This window comes from Leopardus geoffroyi, chromosome C2 (genome assembly GCF_018350155.1).
Source record: "Leopardus geoffroyi isolate Oge1 chromosome C2, O.geoffroyi_Oge1_pat1.0, whole genome shotgun sequence".
NCBI classification, from domain to species: Eukaryota; Metazoa; Chordata; class Mammalia; order Carnivora; family Felidae; genus Leopardus; species Leopardus geoffroyi.
The window spans coordinates 158827100-158840074 of NC_059333.1; the positions used below are offsets into that span (position 1 = coordinate 158827100).

At 45.2% G+C, this 12975-nt stretch overlaps 1 protein-coding gene across 1 annotated transcript; it reads right to left on the reverse strand.

Moving 5' to 3' along the window:
* Positions 1-1257: 1257 nt before the first annotated feature.
* Positions 1258-12654, reverse strand: ZNF852 (zinc finger protein 852). The gene is made up of 4 exons (XM_045436801.1): positions 12473-12654; positions 6185-6276; positions 5769-5895; positions 1258-3440 (listed from the first exon to the last, which is right to left on the reverse strand). The coding sequence occupies exons 2-4, from the start codon at positions 6197-6199 to the stop codon at positions 1999-2001; spliced, it is 1584 nt and encodes a 527-aa protein (XP_045292757.1). The 5' UTR covers positions 6200-6276; positions 12473-12654; the 3' UTR covers positions 1258-1998.
* Positions 12655-12975: the final 321 nt, after the last annotated feature.

Sequence of the window (12975 nt, forward strand, 5' to 3'; positions counted from 1 at the left end):
TCCAATAGGCAGGGTTTTTCACTGAAGACATGACCAGTAATGTGCAAATCACAGAGGAAGGATGGGCCCATGTGCTATTACAGAGTCAGGTTCCTTCCCAGCATCTGGGCACTCCTAAGATAAAACACTTTTAAGAAAGTCCTATCTGGGGCGCCTGGGTGGCGCAGTCGGTTAAGCGTCCGACTTCACCCAGGTCACGATCTCGCGGTCCGTGAGTTTGAGCCCCGCGTCAGGCTCTGGGCTGATAGCTCCGAGCCTGGAGCCTGTTTCCGATTCTGTGTCTCCCACTCTCTCTCTGTCCCTCCCCCGTTCATGCTCTGTCTCTCTCTGTCCCAAAAATAAATAAACGTTAAAAAAAAAAAAAAGAAAGTCCTATCTGCAGATTTTATAAAGGAAAATGGAAATAAACACCACAAAGACATCTTAAAACAAAAATCTAATTTAAAAGTTACAGATGGGAAAATTTCTAATTGTGTCTTTGGTTCAGCAGTTTTTATAGACCTCTCCAATAAATATTCTTTTGACTTTTTTCTGAGATGCCTCCCCCCAAATGACATGTATTTTGTATTTTCTTGAGACTCAATTCTCTTTCCTTTCTTCTCCATGGTCTGACAGAAATCACAGCTCACAAAAATCTCTCCCCTCCAGGCTACCTATCTAATATTGCCCTTCTAACCTCCTCCTCCTCCTCCTATACCACATTATTAATCCTACTGCCCTAAGAGGAAAGGGTTGGACACCAGAGGCAACAGCTCTCCAGCACTGGGGCCTTCCTGCAAGACTGGGAGAAGGTGTTCAAGCTAATGTCTCATATATGACTGTAGGACTCTAAAAAGACTTACTGTTTCTTATCCTTATAGGGAATTAAGGATGACCCAGAAGATAATTACAACAGTTAAGTGTACTCCTCTTACCTTGAAATTAGATGGCAGTTGCAGGTAGAGAGAACTACCTGATAGGGATATCAGAGTCACTGTGAATTCCAATCACAGAAAACAGGGAAAAGTATGTTATCAGGGGAACATGAGTGCTGACTCCAACACCTGGACAACACGTATACACAAGCACACACAGAGGGATGCTCTAGCACAAATCAATAGCTCTTTGAGGCTGAGGTAATAGCAGGAAGACTTCCAGAGGTATACTCAGAAAATATGAATGAGGCTTTTGTATGTGGTATTCTATGATATTTATCTTTAAGTCTTTGGTCCAGTGGTGGAAGGGGAGTTCATGCTCAGTTAAAAAAGGCTGGAGAGATGAATTTTTAAAACTTATTTATTAAACAACTAGTATATGAGAATTGTCTATGTGCTAAAAGACAAAGATCTCATACCCGACCTCAAACAGCCTACATTAAATTGGTATGAAACTATACACATACGCATTGAGAATAGTTGTCAAGACAATTTAATAACAATTGCAAATTACAGCACAAAGTAAGTTGAAGCATGAGGTCAAATCAACAGAAGTTTAAGAGGAAGGAAAAGCATTTCAAGAAGAAAGTCTTTCTGAGATGAGCTGCATCTTAAAGGGTCTGAGAGGCCAACATTAACAAATAAGAAGAGCTTTTCTAGGTAGGGAATACAAGTGATGAGGATCTAGATCACAACAGAACTTTTGAAAAGGCCATGGCCAAGATAGGTAAGTATCAGAGCACTGCAGAGTAACTTTATGTAAATGTGAAATGAATTAGCTGCAATAGAAAAGAAGCATGTAATCACTGTCTTTGACAAGCACGCAATCTGACTATGGGATTCAAAAACCAGAGCTATATTTTTGAAGAGAGAGAGAAGGAAGGAAACCTACAACTACCTGAAATCTGTCATTCTTACTTCCCTGATAGTGGGGACTGATGGCACTGTGACTCTCCCAACTTTATGACCCAGCAGAATGTAGGGAATGGCTGTTCATCAGTGATACCAAGAGATCAGGGTGAGCATCTTTCTTACAAAAACAATGAATTTAACTCAAGTTTCTGGCTTTGTTTTGGAGAATGTCTTAACTAACTGAGCGAGACAGAACTGAGTGCTTCTCTCCAGTGTGAGTTCGCTGGTGGTGATTGAAAGTGGAACGCTGACTAAAGGCTTTCCCACACTCAATACACTCGTAGGGCTTCTCTCCAGTGTGAACTCTCTGATGCACAGTGAGCTGTGAGCTGTCACTAAAGGCTTTCCCACAATCACTACATTTATAGGGTTTCTCCCCAGTATGGGTTCTTTGATGAACCATAAGGCTAGAATTATGACTAAAGACCTTTCCACACTCATTACATTCATAAGGCTTCTCACCAGTGTGAATTCTCTGGTGTATAATGAGGTAGGAGTTCTGATTGAAGGATTTTCCACACTCGTTGCATTTATAGGGCTTTTCACCTGTGTGAAGTCTCTGATGTCGAATAAGACATTTACTGAGACTGAACGCCTTACCACATTCATTACATTCAAAAGGTTTTTCTCCAGTATGAATTCGCTCATGATCAACAAGTTGAGAGATCTGACTAAAGGCTTTGCCACACTCACTGCATTTGTACGGTTTTTCCCCACTGTGGAGACTCTGATGTCGAATAAGACATTTACTCCGACTGAAGGCCTTGCCACATTCATTACACTCATAAGGCTTTTCGCCAGTATGGATTCTCTGATGATCAGTAAGATTTCTATTAGAACAGAAAGCTTTCCCACATTCACTACACTTGTGAGGTTTCTTACCAGTGTGAAGTACCTGATGTCGAACAAGATTTTTACTCCGACTAAAGGCAGCCCCACACTCAGTGCATTCATAAGGTTTCTCTCCAGTATGGGTTCTTTGATGGTCAAAGAGCTTGGAACTCTCGTTGAAAGCTTTTCCACAATCATTGCATTTATATGGTTTCTCGCCATTATGGAGTCTCTGGTGTTGAATAAGATGGGAGCTGTGTCGGTAAGTCTTTCCACACTCACTGCACTCATAGGGTTTTTCCCCTGTATGGGTTCTGAGATGAACTATGAGCTGAGAGGTCTGCCTGAAAGTTTTCCCACACTCATTACACTCGTAGGGTTTCTCTCCAGTATGGATTCTCTGGTGCCCAATGAGATGTGAACTCCAATTAAAAGCTTTACCACATTCATCACACTGGTAAAATTTCTGTCCCTTGAGAACTCTCTGATGTTCTGTAGCACTAGAGGACAGATTTGGATCCTTATATTCATCACATCCATCTTTTGTGGATTTACCTTTATCCTTGTGTGTTAGTTTGAAGAAATCACTTTCCAGTCTGCTCCCTTCCTCATCTGAGGGTTGCCCTTCCAGCTTCTCTAAAGCACCTTCACAGGCAGTTCGTGCTTCTGGTTCCCCAGAAACCATCCCACAGAGGCCTCCTGATGTCCCATCAGATGACCCCAGTCCTTTAGAAACTTCCTGCTTTGCAGGCAAATCTGGACACTCCATCCTAGTCTCATTTGCTGCCAAAAGAGAGAAGAAAACAACTTTTATTCATTTTGCATCCAATTAAGGAAACAGAATCATCAGGAGTCTACGTATCTGAAAAAACCTTCACATTAGGGGACACATTAAGAGGCGACACAGTAAGAACAGGACAAAAGCGGGAACTAGCTCAAGTTTTTCTTCATGGACAGAAAGATGAAGAGGGGAAGGATGATGGCAGGCGGGGGGTGGGGAAGAGAGTGGACAGAGCTGTATCCTGATAACTCTTAATTGCTCCAATTAATTACCCAATTCAAAAGAGCAATTAGGGGCACCTGAGTGGCTCAGTCTGTTAGGCATCTCTTTTTTTTTTTTTTAATTTTTATTAAAAAAAATTTTTTTTTAACGTTTCTTTTTGAGACAGAGAAAAACACAGCATGAACGGGGGAGGGGCAGAGACAGAGGGAGACACAGAATTGGAAGCAGGCTCCAGGCTCTGAGCCATCAGCCCAGAGCCCGATGCGGGGCTCGAACTCGTGAACCGCGAGATCGTGACCTGAGCTAAAGTCGGACGCCCAACCGACTGAGCCACCCAGGCGCCCCAGGCATCTGACTCTTGATATTGGTTCAGGTCGTGATCTTGCAGTCGTGGGATCGAGCCATGTGTTGGGCTCCACGCCGAGCAGAGACTGCTTGGGATGCTCTCTCCCTCTCTCTCTGCCCCTCCCCAACTTGTGTTCTCTCTCTCTCTCAAAATAAATAAATAAACTTAAAAGGAAAAAAAAAAAAAGAGCAACTGGAGGGCAAGAGAACAGACTGTACAGACGGGTGATCTTACAGAAGTCACGTAGTAAAATGATGAACTCTAACATCCTTTCCAACCATGCCATTGTCTGCTTCCACGGTTCTCAGCAAAGATATTGAGGGGAGAGAGGAGTGGCAGATACCTCAAGTCAAATATGAGAAACAGTGTAGGCAAGCACAATTAGGAAAAAAACGGACCAAAAAAAGTGATTCTCACGTGTGAGGACAATGACAAGATTCAGAGAAGCCATGGGTTCAGAAAAGCATGCAGGGGACAGCAGAGCTCTAAAAGTGGGGGTCCTCTAGTCCCTGGGGCACTGAACTGGTAGAAGGCAGTACTGCATTCCTACAAAAATTAAGAAAGGGATCGATAATTTGAAATATGACTCAAAATATGTCTTTGGTATCTTGGTCATCTGGAATCATAGGAAACTGAACAGTTCAATCTTTCCTTTGGAAGCTAGAAAAGATGGGAAGAAGCAGGCAATCAGTCATGGCTAAACACAAAAATGTTGGTTCCTTTTAATCACATCTTAAGCAGGGCCACAACCCATCATGGCATTTTAGCACATGGAAAGTTATAGATATCGGGCTCCTTGGCTCCTAAGCCCACCCACCCTCTTCAGATTTGGCTACTGTCCTAGACTTGCCATCCAGAGAACCTGCCCCCAAAACATCCCCCTCCAGGAAGCTGTCCCGCCTCCGTCGTTCCTGAAGGGGAAGCTGAGGCAGCCATGCTTTGTGCCTCATGACAACTGGTCTCATTACATCTCAGACCACGACTGACCAGGGCACCAGGCCCAAGGGTAGCTTCTCTGTACCTTACACATCAGCCTCTGCTGTGGCCAGGAGCAAAGTTTGCCCAAATAGAGATGATACTTAATGGCTGAACCACCCTTGGAGTCCCTCTCTAAGTAAATCTGCAACTGGAAATGGGGCAAAATAAAGAAAATAAAAACAAGTAGGAGCTCTAAGCTGAAATGAGGCAAGCAGAGAAGCCAAGCCATTAGGAGCCACGGCATGCAAAAAGCATGAGGGAACAGAAAGTCTAATCAAGAAGATGCCATGAGAGGACAAGAGGTTCGGAGTGAAGAAAATAGGTAGCCGTGGAAGGAGAAAACAGGTAAGCAGGGAGCAACTACCACATTCCCTGGCATAAAAATTATTTGCTGTTGTTGCTGAGGACCCCGTGCTGCTCTGGGTCAGGGCCCAGTTTCCATGGGCCCCATTTCCCAAAGGATGGTCTAGCTGGCAGGTTTGATCAGGGTTTCCATTCCTTCAGCCTTACTGAAGTAACGCAACTCAGGACTTACAATAACATGAGTGGTTCCCTATTCCTTACAACTACAAATTCTAACCAAACCACCTAGCTCAATTAAAAATGAAATAAAGACACTGCTTATAATTAGAAAGCTGAGTGATGGGTGCGTGACAGTTCATTACACTGTTCTCTGTACTTTGTCTTACGTTTGCAGCTTTTTGCAATAAAAACTTGAAAAAGAAGCACATAGCAAAGAAAACTATAGAATGCAGACTACGTTGCTGGGGAACAGAATCATTACCCAATGAGGCCACTCTGCGATAATTTTCCGGCATGAGGCTCCGGTACACGGCTCTCTGACTGAGTGCCGGACCTTTCCACTTCCTCTCGGTATAGTCCACAGACAGGAACTCGTACGCTGCAGAACCCTGGAATGACAAGCTTCTATTGCTCAGGGATATTCCCGGCCTGAAGGGCAGAGACATCAGGGTACCCAGAGCCCAGGGTGGGGCCCTGGTGGGCAAAGGGGTGCCGGAGGGAGAGAAGCTGGGATGAAACAGAGTTCATGAACTCAGCAGGCAGGACCCAGTTCCAGAGGGTGCGATCAGGCTGGGAAACCACAGGAGCACTTTCAGAATGGGCCAGGGCCCGGAGATGAGTGCCAGCGGTTCCTGCGCCACACACTTGGGAACTCAGGGAAGACAGACTCAAGCTCACCTGGGGCCTGACCATCCGAAGCACAGTTGCTGCTGCCTGGTCTCCTGACTTCCCAGCTTGGGAAACGGCAGGCACCTGGGAAGCACACTGACCTGACGGAGGAAAGAAAGCTATGAGGACAGCCCTGCCTTGGCCCCAGTAAGGTCTGTGTCCCAGTGAGTGGATTCAAGAGAACCCAGGCGGCTCCACACACTGCCTCTCATCCCTCTTCCAGGCAGGCGTTTTTCTGAGGGTGCAGAGGGTCCTTGGTCAAACTGAGAACTGGCCATTCCTCCCAGCCCTCACTCGCTTCAACCTCTCTGAAGGAAGCTATACTTCTGCCCGCTCTCTCTCCCCATGGCTTCCCTAGCATCAGCCCAGCCTGCTTTTCCTCTCACATCTCTGGCCCCTCGTTCTGGTTTCACTTCCTTCTCTTGCCTTCTCATTATGGACACTGGAGGCTCTCAGACCTCAGAGCATCTCTTTTTGCTCTGTCAGAGATCTCACCGACTATCAATGCTCTAACGCTGCTTTCGCAGTTCCTAGCTCTTTCCTACACTCCTATCAGAAGCTTCCAGTTACCTACAGGACGTTTCCTATGGGTCCTCACCTCATATGCAAAATCAAAAACGGACATTCTGACCATCTTCCTTTCTACTTCCCAAGTCTGTCCATGATTCTAGACATTTCTTATTCTCTCTCTTTCCTTAAACTCACATCTAATAAGTATCCCCCTATTAATCTGCAGTGTCAATATGGTCTCTGATTGAGCCTCTTTTAGAAACTGAAAACTGGATAATAAAATTCATATGGAATACCAAGGAATTCTAGCATATCCCCCCCCCCAAAATTGGGAAAAAATTAGTTGAGGGACTCATAATTCCAATGTCAAGACTTACATTACAAAGAAGCAGTCATCAGAATGCTGAAATTCTGGCATAGGGATAGACACATAGATGATTATAATAGAATAAGAGTCCAGAAATTAACCAATACATCGAATATTACTTATTTTTCAGAAAGGTCACTAGAGCACTAAAAGGGGAAAGAACAGACTTTTCAACACATGATGCTGGAAAACTAGATGTTCATACAAAAAACAGTAAAATTGGACTCCTACTATGGAACGTGTATGTAAATTATACGGAGAGCAGGCCTTGGTACCTCTTGTAAAGGGTCCCATAACTGAGTGCACCAAGTCACAAATGATGTTCACCGTCCCCTGAAACCATCCTCCATCTCCTGCGACCATTAAATACATTTAAAGAAATCACTCCCTTCACTCCGAAGCCATCTCCTACTTGGTTATAAACCAATACCTATTCGCTATCTCCCAGACTCAGCCAATGCTGTCAGGACAGAGAAAAAAGAGTGACTAACCAGACGGAAAGAGCTCATGCTGCCATCCAGCTAACACACACAAAACGGAAAGCAGGAAAAACACACACAAGACGGAAAGCAGGCTGCCATCCAGCTAACACACACACACAAAACTACACTCCTGTTCTCAGGGCATGAAGAGTCAGTCCAGTCAAGAACTACATTAGGGATCATGCATGCTGAGGAGTCAGCTAAAGTTCTGGCAGAGACGTGAAGCTTTGATGTGGAAAAACAGTGGAGAAAAAGAAGAAGTACTGGAGAAACAAAAGCAAAGGAAAAGGAGGGAAATGATAAAGTAAGTGGCTGAAGGCCTACAGACAGACCTGAAGACCAGCAACAACAAAAGAAGGCTGAGCCGAGCAAGAGGGACAGGCTCCAGCCGTGCTGAGCCCCAGCAGCAGAAACAACTGCTCAGAAGGCAGCTGAAAGTCAGAGGAAGAGGGACAGAGACTTTCCCCAACAAACCTGCAGAACAGACTGGAGAAGAGCAAGAAACCCAAGTAGGAAAGGACTAGAAAGCTGCTCACGGTGACCAGAAATCTGGCAGTGAGGCTAAAGAGAATGAACTTGAGCCCGGAGACAAATGTTCTGAAGGAAGGCACCCAGCAGGAAATAGAAATGGCAAGACCTATCTCAGGAAATGGAGATCCACAGCACAATTAGCACCAAAAATAAGCCTCCAAGCAGGCCTGTTCTAAAGCAGCTGCTACAGAAATGTCCAAAGAGGCCAGCGGAGTATCTGGACACAGGTGATGAGAAGACTGACGGGAAAAAGAGGGCGAAAGCCTAGGAACCTGGCGAGGGGTTCCAGGCCTTCAATCGGGGAGAAAGGGTTGGCCTAGCCTCTGCAACCATGAACATGGAGAAAGCTAAAGACCTCCAGGGCCTGTCAGACTCTGGAAAGACCCAGGGCACAGTAAAGACATGGGGGCCAGTGAGCTGAAGCTGCCCAGTTAAATTCAGGTTTCCTAATGCCTCAGGGTTTCTCCATGTCCCAACCAGCTTTTGAGAACAGAAATAAAACTTCACCCATCCCAGGCCTAGGCGGCAACCTGAGCTGATCGGGCCTCTTCTCCCAGAGCTTCATACCTTAGGCCCAGTCTCAATCCTGCAATGAAAATGGCTTTGTAAAAACAGGGGAAATCCCAAACAATTATCTGGGCATTTTTCAGGGACAGTTTCCTTTTTTGTCATTTTGCTTCTTCAGCTCATACATGACGTATTTCGTTTTCTTTTAAAATCCTCATTTATGGGGCACGTGGGTGGCTCAGTCGGTTGGTTAAGTGCCGGACTTCGGCTCGGGTCATGATCTCACAGTTCGTGCGTTTCAGCCCCGCATGGGGCTCTGTGCTGACAGCTCACAGCCTGCAGCCTGCTTCAGATTCTTTGTCTCCCTCTCTCTCCCTCTGCCCCTTCTCAGGTCACACTCTGTCTCTCTCTCTCAAAAATAAATAAATGTTAACAAAATTTTTTTTTAATCCTCATTTAGCAGTCTCTTATTCCCGTGTTTTTCCTACCAGTGTGAGGGTACATGTGCTTTATTTTATACGCTGATAAGGAAACAAGAAAGACTGCTTCCAGTACATAACTAGAGTGTTACAGTATACTTGAACCCGTACATCAGTGAAGAAGTGAGCTCAAACCCAGCGCCCAAAACTTGGTTTCTCAGTATCATTCTCCAATAAACCGTGAACGTGGAGAAAGGAACCAGGGATCTTTGGAGAAGTGGTGGTCTTGGGGGCTGGGGAAGGGAAGATACAACAAACACAATTAATGTATGGGGCCAGAAAGTCAGGGAAAGATACCAAAAAGGATGTGGACACTTTAAGGGGAAGCAGGAGCCACTGCAAAGAGCCCCCAAGGGCCAAAGCTGGAATAATTTAAGCAACGAAATAAGTACCATTAGCACCGCATCATAGCCCAAAGGATATGTATCCAACATCACACAGATACAAATAATTGAAGAAATAAAACAAAGGGAAAGAAGGCACAACTCTTCCTCAGGAAATATTCCAATTATTATCTGGAGAAGGAATAACAGAAATCAAAGTCACCACTAGACCATTACAGTGATAAGATCCACCAAGAAGGCTAATTAGTGGGTGAACAGTAAAGAAACGCAGGATATTGCCATGCAAGGTCTCAAAGTGTCTTCCCCCAAATAATCACTAGTTACAAAGGGAAAGCCAGTATCTTTACAACGGTGACACATGAAGACACCACTAGGTCAAAATCAGTATCGACAGTAATAACACATAGCAACATCATCCTCAATCGAAGCAGGAAAAAACATCTGACAAAACCAAAGTGAGAGTCATTCTAAAAATACCCATACAACATACTTGAAAAGTGTCAACGTCATGAAAAACAAGGAAAGATGGAGAGACTGTCACATATTGAAGGAAAACAAGAAGACAGGGCAACTACACGGAATGGTGGAATGAGGGATTCTAGATCGGATCCTGGAACAGAAAAAGGTCACTAGTGAGAAACTGCTGGACTCTGTAATTGAAGTCAGCAGTTTAATGAATAGCATTGTACACTGTCAATTTCTGAAGTTTGAGGACTTGTACTATGGTTATGCAAGATATTAACTCTAGGCAAACTGACCAAAGAATATAAGGGAACTCGGTACGGTTTCTGCAACCCTCTCTAAGTCCACAACTATTCAAAAGAAAAAGGTTTGGTTTTTTTTTTGTTTTTTTTAATATATACTTATTTTTGAGAGGGGGGCAGAGAGAGAGACGGAGACACAGAATCGGAAGCAGGCTCCAGGCTCTGAGATGTCAGCACAGAACCTGACACGGGGCTCGAACTCGCGGACCTTGTGATCGTGACCTGAGCCAAAGTTGGACGCTTAACCATTCAGGCCACCCAGGCGCCTCAAGAAAAAGGTCTTGGAATGGAAGAACTGTTATCACTTTTTTCTGATGTATTTCTATCTTAGATTAAAAAAAAACAAAACAAAACTATGGCAATCAAAGGTATTAAATATTGTTATTCTTATCTCAATTTAGATTCATTCTTTTATTAACAGTATTTACTGGGCACCAGCTATGCCCCAGGCACTAAGGACTACATAACGAATAAGGATACCAAAACCAAAACACCACAAGAAACCAAAACAAATAAACAAAAAACACCACCGCCTTGCAGAGCTTACAGGAAGACAGAAAATGAAGGAAACACATGGCATGTTAGATAGGCATGTCTGGTCCGACACACTGTAATAAAACAAGGAAGGAGGGTAAGAGGTTTAAGATCAGGCAGAAGTTTAAGCTCAAAAATCCAATCTTGTACAGCATCTCATGATTCACCTGGGGAGTTCTTTCAGAGCGTTTCTGATACAAAAATCCTGAAGACTGACAAATAAGGTAAGTTACGGTTACTATACGTTATGTATTTCTACTCCCAAGCAACTCTCCGACATCACAGAATGCCCTTGCACTGATACTTCCTGGACACGAGGAGCCTCAGAAAACTTCAAGTGGCAGACTTAGTATTTGTGGTGCTGTTGTCAGTTTCCTTTCTAAGTATATACTGAGGGTTTATCTTCAAAACATTCCCATCATTTCGACCTACAGTAAGGACTACATTTTGAACCAAAATTTGTCTGCCTTTCTTCAGCATCATCAACACGACAGGTAAGAGCACCCCCATTCATCAGACTCTCAACACACACACACACACACACACACACACACACACACACACACACACACACGTGTAAGCAGATGCAAGTTCTCCGAAATCCCTTCATCAAATTATGACTAAAACCACTCACTGACATTCCCTTGCAAATAATGTACTAATAGTAATGCATTTTCACTTCTGCACTGCATACAGCTCGAAACAGGGTGGTGTTCTTTCCTGGCCACCACTTGTAACTTAGAAGGGGACCGACCATTCCCTGACTTCTTAGGCCTATGCAAGTCAGAGACAGTACGGTGGTTTTAAGAGCTGTACCTTATCTTTAAAAAAACCTTTTCGTTAAAAATAAAATCTTTAAAAATGTATACTGAAAAAATTAAAACTCCCTTTTATATGCTACACTTTCATTTTGAAAAGAGGCAATCACCCTAATACACAAGATTCTGCTATTTTCCTGCACAAGCGTCACTTTGTGAGCATTACAGCTTTGTGTAGTGTGTACTAACTATGGAAAATAAACTGCAACGAAAACGTTTCCTTTTAATTATCCTCACAGAAATATGTCTCGGTGGCGTCCTAACTAACGCTAGCACCAATTTTGACCGCTATGTCAACAAATGCATTCCGCCGGTTGAAGGTATCATCATTTTCAAAACGCAAGGGTATGAATGTACTTAATGCCGCTCAATTTTGCCACACTTGAAAATGGTTAAAGTGGTCGATTTTATTGTACCCTATGGTAAGTATTATGTAAATTTTAGCACAATACTTTTGCATCCCAATAATACTAAGTTTTTAAAGGCCACAGTACGATCCCATTTCGAAAGGCACACGCACCCGTGTACGAATGTGCATAATTGGGAGCAAATTTTAAAATGTCAGGAAGCATCCAAACGAAACTATTTGCGGACTGCGGTTATTCTCACTTTTCTGGCTCCCACCCGCGTCATCTAATTGTCCCTAATGAGTACGCTTTGTTTGCATAATTGGGAGAAAGGATAAAGCACAGAAGCCATTACTCCCAACTCTCTGCCCGGGGCTGCAAAGCGCTTCCAGCTACACTCCTCACCGCAGCGGGGACCGGATCCCCGCCCGGCCAGACCGCCCGCCCCGGGCGCCGCCTCCAGGCCGGGCCTCAGCCAGCACCCCCGACCCCTGACTCTCACCCCGGGAGGGGCCGAGCGTCCCCGCCGCCCTCCCGAGCCGTGCACCCTCACTGTCGGTCGTCCCCCCCCCCCCCCCGCCTCCGCCGCCCCCGCGCCCCGCCCGGCGGCTCACCTCCCCAGGTCCCCGACAGCGAGTCCTCCGGCCACGCCACCCGCCCAGAACCCGTGGCCCAGAGACCAGCTCTCCCTCGGCCCAGGTCGCGCACGCGCGCCGCCGCCCCGCCTCTCGGCGGCCGCTCTAGGAAGCTGGGAGTGCCAACGTCTCGCCTTCTCCGTGGCGCCAGCGCGGTGCTCAGCTGCCTGTGAGCCGCCTGACCTCTCCTCAGCAACCCTGTCTTCCCCTGTGAGCGCCTGCCCTCCACTCTCTTTATCAGATATGCCATTGGCAAATGTCTTCTCCCATTTCTGCAGTCTGCCTTTTAGTTTTGCTGATTGTTTGCTTCATTGTGCAGAAGCTTTTTATCTTGATGAGGTCCCAATAGTTCATGTTTGCTTTTGTTTCCCTTGCCTGTGGAGATGTGTCAAGTAAGAAGTTTCTATGGTTGGGGTCAAAGAGGTTGCTGCTTGTGTGTTTGGTCTTTTCACTGCAGCCCTCTATCCTATCTCTTTAGTTCC